The sequence below is a fragment of the Struthio camelus genome, chromosome 1, assembly GCF_040807025.1.
Source record: "Struthio camelus isolate bStrCam1 chromosome 1, bStrCam1.hap1, whole genome shotgun sequence".
In the NCBI taxonomy this organism is placed as follows: Eukaryota; Metazoa; Chordata; class Aves; order Struthioniformes; family Struthionidae; genus Struthio; species Struthio camelus.
Genome location: NC_090942.1, coordinates 200,910,431 through 200,928,958, shown reverse-complemented (window position 1 = coordinate 200,928,958; position 18,528 = coordinate 200,910,431). Strand labels below are relative to the sequence as shown.

At 43.4% G+C, this 18,528-nt stretch overlaps 1 protein-coding gene and 2 non-coding genes across 4 annotated transcripts; all 3 read left to right on the top strand.

The window, feature by feature from the left end:
* The first annotated feature begins 5,611 nt into the window (after window positions 1–5,611).
* RPL21 (ribosomal protein L21) lies at window positions 5,612–10,658 on the top strand. Of its 2 annotated transcripts, none has more exons than XM_068930183.1 (6): window positions 5,612–5,808; window positions 6,839–6,919; window positions 7,546–7,607; window positions 8,184–8,296; window positions 8,953–9,103; window positions 10,523–10,658. In XM_068930183.1, the coding sequence occupies exons 2-6, from the start codon at window positions 6,853–6,855 to the stop codon at window positions 10,610–10,612; spliced, it is 483 nt and encodes a 160-aa protein (XP_068786284.1). In that variant the 5' UTR covers window positions 5,612–5,808; window positions 6,839–6,852; the 3' UTR covers window positions 10,613–10,658. The 2 variants fall into 2 exon arrangements, with proteins under 2 accessions (XP_068786284.1, XP_068786285.1); XM_068930184.1 differs by having other exon boundaries at window positions 5,627–5,826.
* LOC138065871 (small nucleolar RNA SNORD102) lies at window positions 7,905–7,981 on the top strand. The gene has a single exon (XR_011138916.1). It is a non-coding gene; the product is annotated as a small nucleolar RNA SNORD102 (small nucleolar RNA).
* LOC138065884 (small nucleolar RNA SNORA27) lies at window positions 8,343–8,476 on the top strand. The gene has a single exon (XR_011138929.1). It is a non-coding gene; the product is annotated as a small nucleolar RNA SNORA27 (small nucleolar RNA).
* Window positions 10,659–18,528: the final 7,870 nt, after the last annotated feature.

The window sequence follows — 18,528 nt, the reverse complement described above, 5'->3', positions numbered from 1 at the left end:
AAGATATCATCTGCAGCGTTGCTGAGAGTTAGCATAAAAATAACTTGTTTTATAATATAGTTTCAGTGAGATTTCAGCAGGGCAAACTCAAGCATGTCATTGTTGTAACCGATCTTATATATGATACTTTATGTCAGGTATTAAATTTCAGCAAGAAAACTCATATTCAGCTCTGCTTAAAGCTGAATATCTGCCCTCCAAAATTAAGCCTGTCTTGAAAAACCAATTGCCATGGGTTGAGCTTCTTTTAAAATTATACTTTCCTGCAAATAAACTAGTCACGTGGTGGCAATCAGACAAGGGAAAGGTCAGCTAAGTCTGACCCTTGCCAGTGTGCAATTTTTCTTACATTTGTTTTGCTCTGGCCAATCTATTTTAAGCAATTAAAGGCCAATTCTGTCCACGTCTGTTTATTCCTTATAGACAAAAGTTCTTTGAAGAAGCAGAGAATTTTCTCTGAGTAAAAACATTAGGATTTAAGAACTGACTTTATGCCACTCAGATCACTGACAGGCCTGCCATTCCATGAGGTTAGATTCAGAAATTTTACTCCTAGTTCGCAGCTAGCAAGTTAAAGACAATCAATGGAAGATTTACAGTCAGTAAACAATCTCAATCCCAGGAACTTCATATTTCATGGAATGTAATTATATTCAGAAATAACAGGAAGTACCTCATAGATAATCAATACACTGTAAGTAAGCTAACTGGGACTACTGTGTACAAATCTCATCACTGATATTCGACAGAAGTGTGGGAATGGAAGCAAACACATAGAGCCTGTTATGTATGTGAAGGCCGCAAGAGCCTGGGTTATTTAGCTTAGTGAAATGAAGGTGTAAAGAGGATATCATTCTTCTGTGTAAATAATTGAAGGAAAAGGGGTAAACATCATTCTTCAAGCTAAAAGTACACATACATTACAGATAAGTTCACACATAAGCAAATGAACAGAAAACAGCAGTATGATCCTAACCAGTAAGCCAGTACTTCTTAAACTACAGTTAGTAGCTCCCTAGGTGGTTGAGGAGGGCTCAAAGGGGATTGTGAAAGATCAGAATCCTTTTTTTTCCCATATATTTTAATGATTAATTACATACTAACATTAAATTCATTATCAAAAAAAAAAATCCCAACAAAACTCCCAAGTTATACAGATTTACTGCTGGCAGCAGTTCAGTTCCTCTATGAAGAGGAGTGGAAAGCATGGGTAATTACTGGCTGTGCTAGCCAGGGGATGGCTAATCATCTTAAGTGAAAACAACTAACTATCCAGCTAAGCTGATGCTAACAATAGGAGGAGCTTGTTCCTGGCTAGATGGGCTGGACTCAAGGGAGGTTACACAAAGACAGATGACTTCAAAATGTAATTCCACTTACAAGAAGATTGAAAAAACACTGCATTAATGAAGTCAGTTTCCCGAAATGCCACTCCATTGGTAAGGGAGACAAGGGAGGAGAGGGACACTAATTACTTTTAAAATGAAGTTTGATAAATTTATTTATGGATTATATTATTTGGTATCTGAGAGAGGCTGGTCTAAGGTTATACGGAAGGTTCTTTATAATCCTGTGTTCCTACTACTGTATGGTCAATAATGTAGTATACAGTGAAATATATATATACACCAAGAAGATGCAAAAGGAATACTATTGCAAATTAAGAATTTAGGAGCACAAGACTGTACCTGTATATGTACACATGCACAAGTAGATTGTCACATTATTCACATAGGCAGTTGAAAGAGAGAATTGGTTCAATATTTCACATTTTATGTGGCGGGGTCAGGGATAGTAATGGAAATAAGGTCATTTGTTTGGCTTCAGTATAAATCTACCAGCATCTGGTAACATTTTGAATTAGCAGTTACTGTATAAGTAACACCAGCGTAACGAGAAGTTTCACCAATATGTGTGACTCATTAGGCACCATCACAATTCTTGGTCTGGACGTTTTTTGCCTTTTAATTTCTCTCAAAAGCACATTGTCACTATTTCCCATTCCTTTCTCCATTACCTGTCTGTCTCACTGGAAATTCAGCTCAGTTATTGTACCTGTACCGACACTTGCGCAATTCCACAGTAAGCTTATTCAAGAAGCTCAGCTGTCCAGTCATTTTTTGGTGGGTGAGGGGCTGCTTAGCCCCAAATTTTTTGCATTGAAATGCCCATGAAACTGTGTTCTGGCTTACATTTACAGAATGGGTTTTGTGGCTCAGGAGTTTGATTGATGACCAGAAATAAAAAGGTTGTTAGAGCTAGAATCATTGAGGGGATAAACAAATCTATGAAGGGGCACAAAAGCATGACCGTGAGATGCCATAGTAATGTTGTTCTTTTGGAAAGAGTGAACAGTGGAACTACAGGATCAAATTAAGAGATGATACAGGTGACTCTGGATAGTAACTTTTTGATCAATATAATGGGGTAAAGGCTGCACTTCTAAGGAGTTTTGCCCAGTGTAACTGACTAACTTCACAGTCTTGATTTCCAGTTTACAGAACTCAGGTTCTTTCAGCGCTATCCCAAGAGGAGCTGCAGATTGTGATCTTTTTTACATAACACATAATCTCAGTTACTTGTTAAAATTTTGCTCCAGTCATAATCAGCTATCTTTTTTCATGTAATGAATGCATTATGTAAAACACAGCCAAAACCTACACCCTACTGAAGGCGAATATAGTTTATTTTTCACCTCAAAGCCCTTTATAGACACTCATTAATTTAAATTCTCCCCCTACCCCCACTGAATAACCTAACACAAATGGAATGTCACACTCCAGAACTCAGGCTGTATCATTTGGTCCTTTGAGCTTAGGAGCGAGCCAGATCCCACTGTGCATCAGTGAAGGATTCCTGACAACCCCATGTGCAGAATTGTCATAGCTCATTTATTCTTTGGAGAGAACTGCTGGCAAGACATACGCTGCAGAGAAGTGGCAAAAACAAAATGGGGCTCCCGCGAAGAAAATCTCAGTATCCTGACTACGGAAACTTGGTAATTGGAAATATTGTTTTTACACAGTACTTTCGAAAAATGAAAAACAAAGTGATGTTTATCTACTCCTCTGACCTGTAATTGGCCCTCCCACTCAAGTTCCTTTCCCCAGCCACTTTGGAACGTGCTCCCTTTCGAGTTGCTTTCCCTCTCCTCCTCTACATCCAAGCCAGGCCATGAGTTCATGAAGAACTGAATTCCAAGGGAATGTGAATGCACAGGGAAACTGTGAGATCAGGAGACCAAAATGATTATCAGTGAAGTAGGGTTGGTTCTCCTGAGACAAATCTTGTCAAAGCCTCAGAGTTTTTGTTTTAACTGCTACTGCAACAATAGAGTTCCCTCTTTGCAGAACTCCTGTAGAGACATTACTGACGAAGAAGGAAGGCCATAGAGCGTTGGTAAATGGTCTTGGGCTATCACAGCGTAGTAAGATTCTCAAAGCATATTAATGGGTGGAGCACCAGGCCAGATCTTTTGTGGGGTTCTAGGTCTGCATCTGAAGCTGGGTGCTGCCATTCCTGTTCACCCTGATCTCAAGGATGGGGTGTTTCTGGAACAGAACCAGCTTCTTGCTGCAGAGCCTAGGGGTGAAATTGGAATTTGGATCATATAACATCCAAAGGGGAAGAGCAGTCTAGGCTCGGTATTCGAGGGGAAGAGGCTGGGCACATGGGGTATGGAATACAGAGCCGTAGGTCTCCTCTAAGTCTGCCTGGCTGCTAGCTCTGGTTCCCTGGATGCTCACTCATCCCAAACCTTGCACAGCCATATGTTTATAAAGATAAGGACTTCTTTATCTTATGTTAAGAAGTCCTTTTGTGAGTAACATACAAAGGCTTTGCAGTCTTTAAGTGCTTAGCAGGCCACGGTTTTGGGAAACTGGGTAAAATGTTGGTAGATAGGATGGACTTCAAAATCAGACACAGACAGCAAGGCCAGTGGGGACAAACTCTGTGGGGACAAATAGTGACACATAATTGTTTCTTTGAAATGCTGAGCTATTGAAGGATCCTAGGAACGTGCTAACCAAGATAAATTTTACGAATAAAACAATGTATTGGAGCTCTGAATAAACCTGTCATGTAATTTATTCTGAAAAAGAGAGATGGGGCAAATTCTGAATGTCTTACTTGGCCTCAAATGAAGCAAAGTTCAATTAAACTCACAGTTATTGCTCTTTTATGAAGTGTACTTACATGCTATGTATGTGGAAATGAGTTTCCACATGTGGAGGTTCTTCCCCATTCTTTCCTGCTTGAAGTAGAGAAGATTTACTCTCTGTATAAATCATTGGCAAGAGTACAGGAGTTCAGCTCACTGAAAATGCCTATCTGCCTTTATTCTGAAATCTGTATCTCCGTTGCTAATATTCTTCCCCTCTGAAGAGGTGTTCAGCTCGGAGGTATGTTCACACTTGGAAAAGGTTCACGGTACCTAGGCTGCATGTACACTAAATACCGATTTTCTCTGTGTAGGTATGAGGTGTCATAAATTTTGGGTTTTCCATGGGGCTGAGCTGGAATACACACAAAATGTTATAACATTTTATTCCAAGAGATTCTGTGTGTAGACAGGACCTCCGTCTGTCATAACACACTCTAGCTAGCTAGTTTTGCAAGCAGAACCTGGTAATGTATTTAGTACTCCCTATCCATTCTTGTGATCCATAAATATTACTCTAGCTTTCAAATGATGACAAAAAGAGCTTACACCTAAGTTTTGCAAGACAACATTACAATAGCTGTGAAGCTATGCAGTGGATCAATTATGCTTCTATATGCTGCTTTAAATAATCATCCCTCCCCTAAATTAAGTAAGAGCTTCTTTCGCTCAAAACAAAAATTCCTGTAGTACGGCAACTTCTAGCCAAGACAAGTTTTGAGCTGTCCCTACGTGTTGAACTCAAGGGAGGGAGGCCCTCTTTTGACTCACTTCTCCTGCCTACAATCAGCTTCCTATTATAATTCCTGCTGGCACTAATATTCATGGTGCACAAACACAACGAGTCACGGCTGTCAGTTCTGGGAGCTGCCAACAAGTCCACCGCATTTTCGGGCACCACACAGCTGATGCAACCTGTGGCCACAGAAAGACTCTTTGCTCAGTATCTGTACTTTTACCTATCTTTGTGAAAACATCTGTCACACAAATCTGTGATTATGGCATTCAATAAAAATAATGAAGAAAGAATACACCTCCAAAAAAACAACAAAAAACCGTGGCCAGCCTCTTCATTTCTGAATGCTGCCGAATTCTGTCGTTTTGCATCTTCCGCAGTGTTTTCCCGGCCAGGACTACCTGGATCTCAGCTCAGGCAGCCGTGACTGGTGTATAACAGCGGCATGTCCGAAAATAACTTCGCAGCTGCTGTATTTTAGATTACCAAACGTGATTCCTCAGGGGCAGTGAGCTAGCCGCTGTAGGGCAGGACACACTCCTCGGGACCCCAGACGGACCTTCATCTCCTGTCACCCCGCCCCCACCCCCCCCCCGCCCTCAGCCCTCGCGCTAAGCCCGCCTCGGCCCAGAGCACCCGCCCTTCCCCGCTCCTCGCTCTACCGCACGCACAACGGCCACCGTTGGGCGTCGGCCGTTGGCCGTTGGCGGGGCGGGGCGGGGCGGGGCGGGGCCGCCGGCGCGCAGGCGCGGGCCGCCTCGCGCCGCAGCGCTCAGGCGCGGGGCGGGCAGCCCCGGGAAGGCCCCGCTGTTAAGGGCGGCCGAGGCGCCGCCCCTCTTTCCTTTCGGCCCGAGCCGCCATTTTGTAGGCACGCGGCGGAGCCGCGCCGAGCCCTGCTCGCTGCCCTCAGGTGCCTCGGCGGCCCCGGGTGGGTGGGCGAGCGGGCGGGCGGCGGGGCGGGCGCCGCGCGGCACCGGCGGGTGGCGGCGGCGGCGGGGGCGTCGCTCGGGCCGGACTGAGGGAGCGGGGAGGCCGCGGCCTGCAGGCCGCGATGCGGGCCGGGCCGGGGCAGGCCGGCGGGCTGCCGCGGCGGGAGGGGGCGAGCCAGGCGGTGGTGGGCCGCGAGGCGGGGCCCGCCGGTAACGGCCGGGCTGCCGGGGGTACGCGAGGCCGGAGCGAAGTGGCGGCGGGCCTGGGGGCTCCTGTATTGCGTGGAGCGCAGCTCGGAGTTAAAAAGCTGCTGCGCCTGGAGCACAAGCGCGGTTGATCGCATCAGATGTAGCAGTGCGTGAGAAACGTGGTGGGGGAGATGCTGTCTTTGGGGTGCCCTGCGAGGACAGCTTGGGGGAGCTGGGCTTGCCCGGCCTGCAGCAGGGATGGCTTTGGGAAGACCAGACATCAGCCCCCAGTGCCTCCCTTGCGGGTATTGAGGAGATGGGGAGGGTGCTGAGGAGACAGAGGCAGGCCTTGAAAGGGGCACGTGGCAAGCGGACAAGAACCCTACGCTGAAACAAGGGAGGTTTAGGCTGGATAGAAGGAAAAAATTTTTTCATCGTGGGCAATGTCGAGCTTTAGGACATATTGCCCAGGGAGGCTATGCAGTCTGACTTCTTGAAGTTTTTTAAGACTGACAGGATAAGTCTATGAGCCAAAGCCCTGTTCTGATCTCATAGTTGACCCTACTTTACAGAGGAGGTTGGTCTAGTTGACTTCCTAAGGTCCTTTCTGACCTGAATTATCCAATGATTCTATATCAGTATTTTTTTTTCCTATGAGCATCTGAACTAATAGTGTTGTTTGATGTGGTCCTGCAGGTCAGAAGTGCTGCTGTTCTGAGTAGGCTTAAAGACTTTTTTTTTTTCAAAAATGTCTGACGTTATCATTGGTCAGACTTTTAGTGAATGAGCCAATAACTCTGAATAATTTGCATTAATTTTCAGAGTAATCAGCCAAAATGACAAACACAAAGGGGAAGAGGAGGGGGACACGTTATATGTTCTCAAGGCCGTTTCGCAAGCATGGTAAGTATATCTTGTAATAAGCGCACTGCAGTAAGTTACTGACGTCTCCTGCTGGATGACAGCTATCTCTAGGTAGTGTTGGAGAACAGTGGCTTGTGACAAAGGATATGTGACAACTGAGACCGAGAAAATTATAATAAAATACAAATAAACTTCAGTAGCAGCTCTGATAAGTTATGTATTGCTATTCTGATTGCTTGACAGTAGTAACAATACTAATTCTGTCATTGCTTCAAAATGAATTTGAAGGGGGAAGTAAGGAGAACGCTTCAAAATAGCTATAAGTGCTCGAAACGTACAGTTTGTTGCCCCTGAGCAATGGGCAGTGATAACAACTATTCACAATGAAGAAGAAGTAAGTAGTTGGAGTTAATAGTTGGCTCCTGCATTAGGGAAGAGATTGGAGCTGTGAGTGTTCCTGAGTTAGCTGATGGTTTTTAGAAATCAGTAGTGTGTGAAGAGAGAGTTACTTGGGAAAAATGACTGGAGTAATTTACCTATTTGTAATTTAATTTAAATTTGAGGGTTTTTTAATGAAAAGCTATCAAATACATGAACTACCCTATTTTACTTTTTTTAGTGAAATTGTAAGCCTGATAAGTATCCAAATTTGTATCCCTTAACAGGAGTTGTCCCTCTGGCCACCTACATGCGCATCTACAAGAAGGGCGATATTGTTGATATCAAGGTACCATCTGCAGTGTAGTGTAATCATTTTCAGTTCCTGGTTTCTTGATGTAGCCTTTCATATTACTCATATCATGTCTCAACAGAAGTATGTGCTATTCACTTTTGAAACAATACTGGAATAAAAGTGCTGCTGCAGTGACAGTAACACTTCAGTGTCACATAGTATTGTATGTGCAATATATATATTATGTTATGCTCTGGTGCTGGGGGATGTGTGTATCTTGTGTGTTTTGTTTTGTTTTTTTTTTACTTTTGGAGAACTACCCTGTTCAATAATTAACACCTGACATTCTGGAGCTTGATGATGATTGTCTCCTATGATTGCTTCACTAAAAGTAAAATGATCAAATCATTTCACCGGCACTGAAAGCAGCCAGAATTGTCATAGGATAACGTGGTAGTCTTTTGATATAAAATACGTTGCTACAAATTTAAAGGTATGAATAAGATAGGAATATTTTTAAATGAATCTTGAGTAGATGAATGCTTTCCCTTAACTTCTGAAATAAAAGTTTGTAACATTGCTTCTCCTTTCTTCTGAATTAAAGCTTACACTTCATTCTTATTTTAACAGGGTATGGGTACTGTTCAACAAGGTATGCCACACAAATGTTACCATGGCAAGACTGGAAGGGTATATAACGTTACTCAGCATGCTGTGGGCATTATTGTAAACAAGAAGGTTAAGTAAGTAATGCAGTTTTGTTCATTGAAACTTTTATATCTGTAATGGCACCCTCCTTCCACTTTGCCAGTTAGACATTTTTTTGTCTTGATTGGTCATTCAAGGTGGGTAAAGTATATATCCTTTTTATAACCCAAGCAAATGGTGATCATTTGTCTTGGATCCTGTCAGAGGAAACAGTTTTGATTCTTCTGAGTGGCGCTTAAAGCAGTAGTACCTAATAGAGATTTTCAGCCAGCTACCACATTTGTACTGAGACCCATTTTAAATTGTATCTTGTAGCCTGTGTTCAGCTGGGTCAGTTTAGTCAGAAAAGGACATACTCTTTTTTTTTTTTCCTCCAAGAACTGGAGAGAGTACAGTAGTAACAGGTGATCCTTCTGTAGGCTACAAGGTTAGAACTACTTATTTTCCAGAGTTTTAATCTTCAGCTGTCAGCATATTGTCATGTGTTAGTATGCTGTCAGTTAAATAAATTATGTCTCATTTGCATGAAGTCTTATCACATCTGCAGCAATGTATTCTGAACTGATTGCTGTTTAAAGAAAAATGATCTGTAATTGACCTTACGGAGTTACTTATGTGATGGTCATAAAACCAGCTTTGAGATGATCTTTTTTGTAAGTGCAGTAGGTTAAAACCCGATTTCTTTTCTAAGGGGTAAGATTCTTGCCAAGAGAATTAATGTGCGTATTGAGCATATTAAGCACTCAAAGAGCAGAGACAGCTTCCTGCAGCGTGTGAAGGAGAATGAAAGGAAGAAAAAAGAAGCAAAAGAAAAAGGCATTTGGGTTCAGCTGAAACGTCAGGTAATGTTTTTATTGTCGTTGACACATTGTTGATTCAGTTCACTGGAAAAAAATGTACTTGAACCAAATCAGTTGACAAAAATGTTTTCTTCCAAAACAGCAGAGGGTTATGCTATAAAGTTAACTTTCTGTCTCCCTTTTAAAAGAAAACGTTAAATGAAGCTGCTCACATCATTCTGAAAAATCTTGGTCTATGACACATTGTACTGGAGTTGTTGGATGCCACCACCTTAACTGTGTTCCCGTCCCTTTTTAATTTTTTTTTCCACTTCACTTTAAGTAGGGTGCCAGCATGCAGTGTATCTGCATCTGGTGCCTTATTTGTGTCTGGTGCCTTATTTGTGTCTGGTGCCTTATTTGTGTCTGGTGCCTTATTTGTGTCTGGTGCCTTATTTGTGTCTGGTGCCTTATTTGTGTCTGGTGCCTTATTTGTGTCTGGTGCCTTATTTGTGTCTGGTGCCTTATTTGTGTCTGGTGCCTTATTTGTGTCTGGTGCCTTATTTGTGTCTGGTGCCTTATTTGTGTCTGGTGCCTTATTTGTGTCTGGTGCCTTATTTGTGTCTGGTGCCTTATTTGTGTCTGGTGCCTTATTTGTGTCTGGTGCCTTATTTGTGTCTGGTGCCTTATTTGTGTCTGGTGCCTTATTTGTGTCTGGTGCCTTATTTGTGTCTGGTGCCTTATTTGTGTCTGGTGCCTTATTTGTGTCTGGTGCCTTATTTGTGTCTGGTGCCTTATTTGTGTCTGGTGCCTTATTTGTGTCTGGTGCCTTATTTGTGTCTGGTGCCTTATTTGTGTCTGGTGCCTTATTTGTGTCTGGTGCCTTATTTGTGTCTGGTGCCTTATTTGTGTCTGGTGCCTTATTTGTGTCTGGTGCCTTATTTGTGTCTGGTGCCTTATTTGTGTCTGGTGCCTTATTTGTGTCTGGTGCCTTATTTGTGTCTGGTGCCTTAGCAGAACTGCAGCATCCCTGGATAAAGATGACTGACGTCCTTGGCTGTGAACAAAAGGACAAATGCTTCCTGTACTGACATCTCTTCTAGGGGGTTACTTGTCTCTATTGCAGGCTTTAATTGATTGTAGAAGCTCTCTTGTCTTTGGATGGGGTGAATTTAGCTGCAGTAGTTTCTGTTCAGAGAAGAATTAGTAACTAAATTGTAGAGAGAAGAAAATGACTTCATGTTAACTTGGATTAGTGCAAAGAGGAAAGTCTAGGTTTCTGTATTCGGCAATGTTAGAAAGAGTATGTGACTTTCAAATAATTTTAGTCTTACTGCTAGTCTTTGAAGCAAACTGTAAAGAGACTAGGAATGATGATTGCTATATAAGTTTATATAATAGTGCATTAAATGTTGTCAAAATGAAATCTTGTGTAAGATTTGCTTTGAGTGTAAGTTTGAGTTCTTTCTCTTTTGTTTGCAGCCTGCTCCACCAAGGGAAGCACACTTTGTGAGAACCAACGGCAAGGAGCCAGAGCTGCTGGAGCCAATTCCCTATGAATTCATGGCATAATATAGGTTTAAAAAATAAATTAAAAGTCTGATTTTGGACAAGTGTATGTGGTTGTAGCCGATTTCTTTCAATAGTTTTTGGAACAGATGCTTCAGAAGACCTGCACTTCCTTTTATTGAAGAGTAGTTATTTGACTTGCCTGTCATGGTGCTGGATCACTAGATATTCTGCAGCTTTTGCTTATCAGTTTAGTAATTTATATCAACTGTAAATGTTGGACACTGAAATTTGCTAATGCTCAGTGATGATCATCCTTCTTTGATTACCTGATGAGGTAACATGAGAGGACATGGAATATTTCACCGGCGAACTGAGAGCATATAGCAAGAGTTGTACAGTGTCATTCAAGGACTTAATTTTTATGGGAATAGAGATAATGGGCTTCAGATAGCAGTTACTATAAGCCTTTGGTGAAAGGGCCTCAGATTAATACCAAAGAAGATTTGATGCACAGTTGTGGAAAACAACCTTTTGAGAAATGGCTGTGGGCACACTTCTGTAGTTCATCATTGTAACCCCTAAAAGAGGGATCCCCAGGCCAAGAAACATCCTTAGGGAAAAGCAGTAGTTTAGAAACAACTCTCTCAATTCAAAATTGCTTCTCTGGCATTTTTCGTTGTTATAGTCAGACTGCATAGCTGAATACTTGAATTTTGTGTGGAAAAGATGATTGGATGTCTGTTATTATCTAAATATCTACCTCGATGCTCTAATGCGTTCTTCCCACCCCATTGATTTTATTTTAATACATCACAAAAAAGAAAATACCATAGGAGAGTGAACCCAGTGCTATGTGCCTAGTGTTTCTTAATCAGAAAAACTAACTCATTAACTAATGCTGTGTATGTGTGGTTTTTTTTTTTTGAGTTGTGTTTGAAATTGTGTAAAGGTTGCTAAAGAACCTACTTACTTTGTTAACTTTGAAAATACATAAGCTCAACCTTAGCTCTTTGGATATGGATGATCTTTCACCTTCCTAGGTGTGATGTAAGACACTGCTTAGCTACATCAAGTAAATGATACCAAACTAATGTCTACCTGTAGAGAGGGTAAAATACTAAAGAAGCTAATGGCCTCAAGCACTTTGTGGGTATTGACTAATGAAAATTATTGAATAACCAACTGTAGGAAAACTGATTGGTTTGGGAGTAAGAAACGGAGAGACGATGAGGCTTGCTTTTCCCTTAATTCTAGTTGCTTTAAGCAAAAGTATTGAACTGTATGTACTGATTGCTTATAAATGAAGGGATTAAGCCCAGTTTACGGTTACCTGACATTGAATTGTGGGTGCTCCCATTCTCATGGAATGCAGTTTTTGGATGTAGAAATCTTCCTCTGGCTTGGCCTAATATTTAAGGGTGAGAGGCTTTGAGCACCAGAGGTTCCTAGTCACAGCAGGTGTTTCTCCAGACTCCCATCTCAGACTATGGAGCAGGCAGGATAGTTGGAATGACTTTGAAACTGGCTTGAAGAAGATGGAGCAAGGCACACCCATTAGCAGGCTGATAGGCAATCTTAGTAACAGTTCTTGTATTTTGGCATCACATGTATTAGGTGTAGAGTGCACCACAGTTCTCTGAAGCAAGGCTGATGAATGTGTCTTAACTGTCACTATTGTGGCTCATTCATTTAAGAGCAAGTGGGGCTTTCTTGGGGCAGCTAGATGTGCACATTAATGTATAGACCTTTATCAGCTTCTTTAGCCTGTAAACTTTCACAGCAAATTAAAATAATTGACTTGCAAGATGAGTCTCATTTTTTTTCTTTAGGCTTAGCTTCTTGAGTTAAGTGGAAGGCTTTTTGGGCAACGATCTTTGGTATTATGAGTTTTCTGCTCATGCATGCCTGTGTAAGTTATTTTGGTTCTATGTTTTGTATTTTTCTGTCAAGATAGAAGTGGTTTAGCCTTAGTATCATGATGAAATTGTTGACTAACTAGGAGTAAGTGGTGGATTGTTGAAAATAAATTCGAAAGTCTAGAGCTACTTAAAATGAGGAGAAGACAGTATGTAGTTCAGTCTCATTTCTGTGCTTCTGGAGACCCTGTGCATAGCAACAGTTTTCCATGTGATTGGTCTTTGTTTTCAAGGTCACTATGCAGACAGTAGAAGCTCATAAGCACATATTTGGAAGCTGTGTGAAGGCTGGGAGGAGGAGGAGGAAATTCTTTCCTTGGTCAGCGTTCCCAGAAATGACTGAAAATGAAATTGGGTTTGTGTGAGAGGAGAATAATCTTTTTAGGGTTTCTTAATGCCTGAAAAAAATGCAAATTGACTAATGATTTAACCTGTTATAGGTTTATAGACATGACCTTTTACTCATTTGCAGTGCGCTGGGTGCTTTTCCTGGTAACCCCAGAGGTTTGCAGAAGCACAGCTCAGATACTTGCAGATCTTGGTATGTGCTATGGAAGCTTGCTTCCCATCTGCTTAGCTGTCCTGTTTTTGCACAGTCTTGACGAAAGAGGGAGATCTGTGAATTGAGAAGGTGCTTGAAAACCTGACTGTCAGGAGATCCTCAGTCACAAAGTAGCGTCTAAACTGAAGTGCATCCTTCTTTATGTAAGACAATTTTAAATAGATACAGAACTTCCTGAATATTGGAGGGGAGAGGAGGGCATGGGCAGGTATTCTGTAATTTAGCACCTATGCCTCTCTGGGCATGTGAAGCATTTTTCCTTAGTGGTTGTAGCTGTAAGTTCCTGCAGTCTTCAGCACACTCTATATGGGATATTACACATTAGACCCCAAAAAGAATTGTGACTGTAGCCAATACTTTGCTGTTCTACTCTGAGGCTGTGCCTAGCAGGCAAAAACTTGTAGCTAGCATGCCAGCTACATGCTAGGTATTTCCTTTGTCTTCATATTGTGACAGAATTGAATTTTGTCTCACTCCCTGATACTTTGAATTGTGACAAACTTTGTTGTGTAGTGTTTAAAGCTATAGGTGTCCCTTATAGTTAGGCCACAGCCTGAGGGCTAGTGGAGTTCAAGAATCTCTAGTTCAAAGACCAGTTTCTCAAAAATGTTATTACTGTATACTGCCTGTCTTTCAGGCTGTCTTCTAGCACATGCACTTCATAACACCAGAGCTGGTGGTCAGGTTCCTGCTATACATCACAGGTGGGGAGTGAAGTGCTTATAAGTGGGATTAACTCAGCTTCAGTGGACTAATGGAAAAGACTAAAATGACAGCTGTGGTTTAAGTGTAACTCCATTGGGGATTTACTGTCAGGGAGACAGTGTCAAAATTGCATAGCTAAAACTCCTGCTCTTAAAATCCTAGAGGTTACAGTGGTATTCCCTTTTGCCGAATACTGTGTGTTTTGGAAGCAGTGCAGCTCAAAATCTCCTAGTGGTTTACAGGTATTAATCCTATACGCACACATCCCAATGAATGCTTAGCTGCTGAGCTGTGGCATGTTCAACTGTGGGGTTTGTTTGTTTTTTCCTTTTCCTCCTCTAACTGTTGTTGAAGCCATTGTGCTGTTGAGGCATACTTAAATGTTTGCAGTCACCTGCTCTGTGCTTGTCTTACCAAATTGCCTGACAGCTCTGTTCCTAGGCCAGGCCCTCAGAGGAGAGATTTGATTAAAAAGTTCTCCCATGTCCTATCTGAATACACCCTCTGGGGAGGAAGTGAAGAGAGCTTTTTCTCTGGCTGTCTGGGGTGAAGGTGGATCTAGGGGCATGATGGATGTGATCTGAGAACATCTAGTAGATGGGGGCTGGTAGGGATTTGGTGAAATCTCTTCTGGTAATAATGGAAGGACATCATTTATATGTCCTGTGATAGTTCTTTATGGGCTATGGGACTTTCTTCTGAGCTGTTTGGCTGTTTGTCAGCTTCAGCCTCTTTAGCATATCACTCACACCAAGGCCTGAGTTTTCCTGGGGGCTCTGTAGTCAGTATTCGTGCGCGCTAATTCTTTGTTGACCAGGAAGGATCCAAAAAAAAAGCAGAGAGCACTGGGGAAGAGAAGCCATGTCTCTATGAAGGGACTGTGGGCTGAGGATCCCAGCAGGAAGTAGATGAAGCAAACAAGGCCTAGTGGGGTGAGAAATGTGCAAGGACACTCCCTTCCCCATTCCTGGGGATGGTGGTGGTGGGGTGTCAGGTAAGCAGCTGAAACAAAGACATTCTTTTTTTAATCTTCCTGTTGTCTTTATCACATGGGGAAAAGATTTTGAGGTTTCCTTCCCTTTCTTTCTCAGCCCAATTCTAGACTTGGTAGGTTCATGACTGTCGTAATCAAAGGGACAGCTGGCAATGCCAGACACAGGTACCGTGCTGGGGGGTGGCCTAACAGGTTGCAGAGTATGCCAAGAGCTATGTATACAGCTGCCAAAGAAAGTGGTCCTTTCTTGTTCCAGCCCAGGGAGATGAGCTCTGCAAGGCACAGTGGGCTTCCTTAATTCAGGGAATGTAGAGAAAGAACATGGTTATATTGGGCCTGGACTTGTTGCTATCTAGGCAGCGCTTCCTGGCTGGGATGCAGATACCGTGTCCCACAGTGCAGGAGACATACTACTGCAAATGATTTTTTTTCCCTTGCTTAGAAAGAGTACCAGCATCCCCCCTGATTAAAAGGGTGGTGCTATGGAAAACTCAAATTATAAGCATTTCATGTGAGGCCTGCTGATACGTCCATTAATCTACCTCTGGAAGTGCTGCCAAGGCCTGGGTAAGAATCAAGTTTTAGCCCTTGGGGTTTACATAGTCATAACCATCCTGGGTTAGGTACTGAGTGGGGAACATTGCTCCCATCAGCAGCACCTGTATGGGTCAGGAACCCAAAGAGTGCAAATATCTGGGTGATGTTGCTGATGATTTTAATTCACTCTATTTGGATAATGGCCTTTGAGGCCTCAGTCACCATTTTGCCCATCCCATGGGCATGCCCCATTGATCAGTCATCGTCCGGCAGGAACTGGGGAATGTTAGACTTGTCAAGAGTTAACAGCTGCACTTGTGTACATGGGCTTTTGCTCCTGAAATTCCATAGGAGGGTGGTGCAGCTGTATGAGCTCACAGCAAAGGTCTTTGCCAGTGTTCCTCCACATAGAAAAGCTTTGCACCTGCTACTGGTTATCCCACATCCTAAGGATGCTAAGGTCCTGCCAACCTGGAACCCAGAGCTTCTAGTGGACTGCAGCATCATCTGGGACTCCCAGGAAAACATTGTGCCCATCTCTTTTGTTAGAGAAAAGGGGACCCAGAGGCTGTCCCCGTGTCCTTCCGGAATGGCTACTGCAGCCACAGGGGTTAGTCCCCTACTCCCTCCCCCAAAAGTACCTAGTGTTGAATGGCATCAGAACTTGGAGCAGGGAGGTGATCAGGCAGCCAGACTGAGGTGTCAGTGGGAACACAAGTGGGACTAAATATTGTTTCTGTGAGAGAGGCCTAATGTAGGTGATGGGGATGGCAGCATGTGCAATCTGCATGGGATGGGTGAAAATACAGCTTCCGAGGTGGACCTGGAGCCAAGAAAGCAAAGGCTTCTTGGGGTAGCTTTGAACTTCTTTGGGAATGTTCATCCCCACAGGATGATAACGGATCTAATCTGAAGTAAAGCCACTGAACCACACATGGTGAGCAACCTCAGCTCCAACTACTTCAATTTCCTCCTGATCTAGTCCGTTGCACCAGAGTAGTTGGTGATGGAGACGTTTCCAGGGAGGAGCAGGCCGTGAGTTCCTTCACAGCTTTTCCTACCTAGTCAGAGTTGCAGTCATCTCAGCATGACACCACTGGCTTTCTTTGGGGGGAGCAGGAGCGGGCAGGGGATGTTTTAAGCAGGAGACAAAGCAGCATGAGCGCTATAGCTTCCCAGAAACAGGATGAGTTCCTCAAGTTTTTGGGGACAATGTTTATTAATACTGCCACTTTCACAACTTGGCACTTGGCAAATCATCTGCCTGGAAAGGACTCATTTTAATAATGTTCTTTCGAGAGCAAAATGAAGGTACTCTGACAGCTCTTTTATAAAGAAAAGCATAAAAACAGCTTGTGTTTGCACTGTGTACAAGGCTGAAGACAAGTGATGATGCATGACAATGGGAGCAGATGACAATAACATTAACCTCTGGGAACCAAAAGCTTTTAGTGATAAAAGAGAAATCTTAGTTACAAAAGAAAAAGGATTCACTGGCATGATGGGAATTTTTGAAGTAGAAATTTCAGAGGCAGTCAGTTTGCAAGGTTTAAAAACAGCCTTGATACTGTAGGGGTTCTTAAGCACTGAAGTAATAAAAATAATAAACTGCACTTATTCCACAGTATTTTTCCTAGGCATTACTTTAACTGCTGCTAATTGGCATGGTGTTAACTACTCTGAGCCATGTGTGACCCTTCACCACAAAGTAAAGTGGTATCTTTATCAGGTAGAAAACGTACAGGGTTGCTGAGGCATAAGGGGGAAAACTCCTTCAAACAGGGCAGAACAGTTTGCTTTGGGCAGCTGGTTGGTTCTTTGGTGGGTGCAGAGGCTGAGCTGTGCCTCTCTGCTCTGCTGATGCACCGTGCACCCAAAAGAAATGGAGAGCAGTCCCTCCCCATCCTTGACCCTGTGGCACTGAGGATTTGCTTCTCCGGAGCATCTTCCTGTGCTCTAGTAGACCGGAGCTGGCAAATGTATTCCAGTGTCTAGTGGCTCTGACCTTGTATTGCCGGAAGGGACTGGGACTGAAGCATTTCCCAAGATGTGCCTAGCAGATAGGGTATCCGAACTGTTGCACAGACACAAGCAGAAAGAAAGAGGGAGGACAAGGGAAAGTAAGAAAGAAACATGACCTGTTGTCAGTATGTGTGTCTTCTGAGAGCTGTAGCAAAGGCTCCCCTGCAAGGGGAGTTAGGTGGCTCTCTGTAGACACCTGCCTGCTCCCCATATGGGTGACCTGGCAGGACTCTCCCTGACCCATGTTCTCCTCTGTGTCTCCTTCCTTAGAGGCCAGGACTCTGTGAAGTGCTCATTTGTAGCCCAGCTGCTGTCAAGGTTCAAGTCAGCAACCTGCATGCAGCGTCTGGCACCTTCTGGGTGCCCTAGGGCATCTGAGCTGGGCAGATGGGACACAGCAGCTCCAGGAGATCCATGTAGCCAGCAGCCAGAGCCCACTCAGCACAGCCCAGTCGACCCTCAGCAACCTAAATTTAGCCAGCTGACCTGAACCCTTCTTCTTCACAGGTAGGTAGTGGAAATGCCTGGAAACAGCCAGCTGCAAGTCCAGACCAAGGGTAGGGAAGAGGGCAGGTGAATTTAAGCCCCATCCTAGCAGCTCAGTACCCACCACGCACCTCCCGAGTGCCCTTCATGCCCAGGTCCACGCAGCCTGGCTGGCGCGGAGTTGGCTTCCCTGCGGTGCCGGACAACAAAACCACAAACCCTGCTTGGGATTTGGACACTGACGGTTGGCCCTCCTGGTCAAACTCCTTTCAAATACCGTGTTACTGAAATCCTCCATGTTGTTTCCCACTGGCTTGTGTTATCTCTGTAACAACATTTAAAAGACAGCCCTTTAAGGAATTCTTTGATCTTGTAAATGCTTACATGCTTGCAAAGCAGCATGCTGCAGCAGCAATTTTACAGAAGCCAAGGCAACCGTTCACACAAAAAGGTTGAAGCACAAACACAATTGTTTGCAGCTACTAAATTAAGCCCCCATGATGGAGCACCTTTCTTTTCTAAAACTTTGTTTCACTTTAAAAAACAAAAGGGCCTAAGTCAAACCTCAAGGCCAAGTGGACCATTCCAAATCCGAGTGGAGTGGACCACTTTTACTTGATGTGCAAGCTTGGGTTTCAACAAGGACAACAGAGGGATGAACCCATATATGACAAACAAAATAGTCTGAGATGAAAAAAAAATCGTTTTCCCCTTCTTTTCCTTTTGTGACTTAAGAAACTCACTGTGGGCAGAA

Excerpts from the sequence above, each read along its gene's own strand:
- RPL21 (XM_068930183.1), top strand. The coding sequence starts at position 6,853 with ATGACAAACACAAAGGGGAAGAGGAGGGGGACACGTTATATGTTCTCA. Across the intron at positions 6,920-7,545 it reads AAGGCCGTTTCGCAAGCATG|GAGTTGTCCCTCTGGCCACC; the intron begins GTAAGTATATCT and ends ATCCCTTAACAG. Across the intron at positions 8,297-8,952 it reads ATTGTAAACAAGAAGGTTAA|GGGTAAGATTCTTGCCAAGA; the intron begins GTAAGTAATGCA and ends TTCTTTTCTAAG.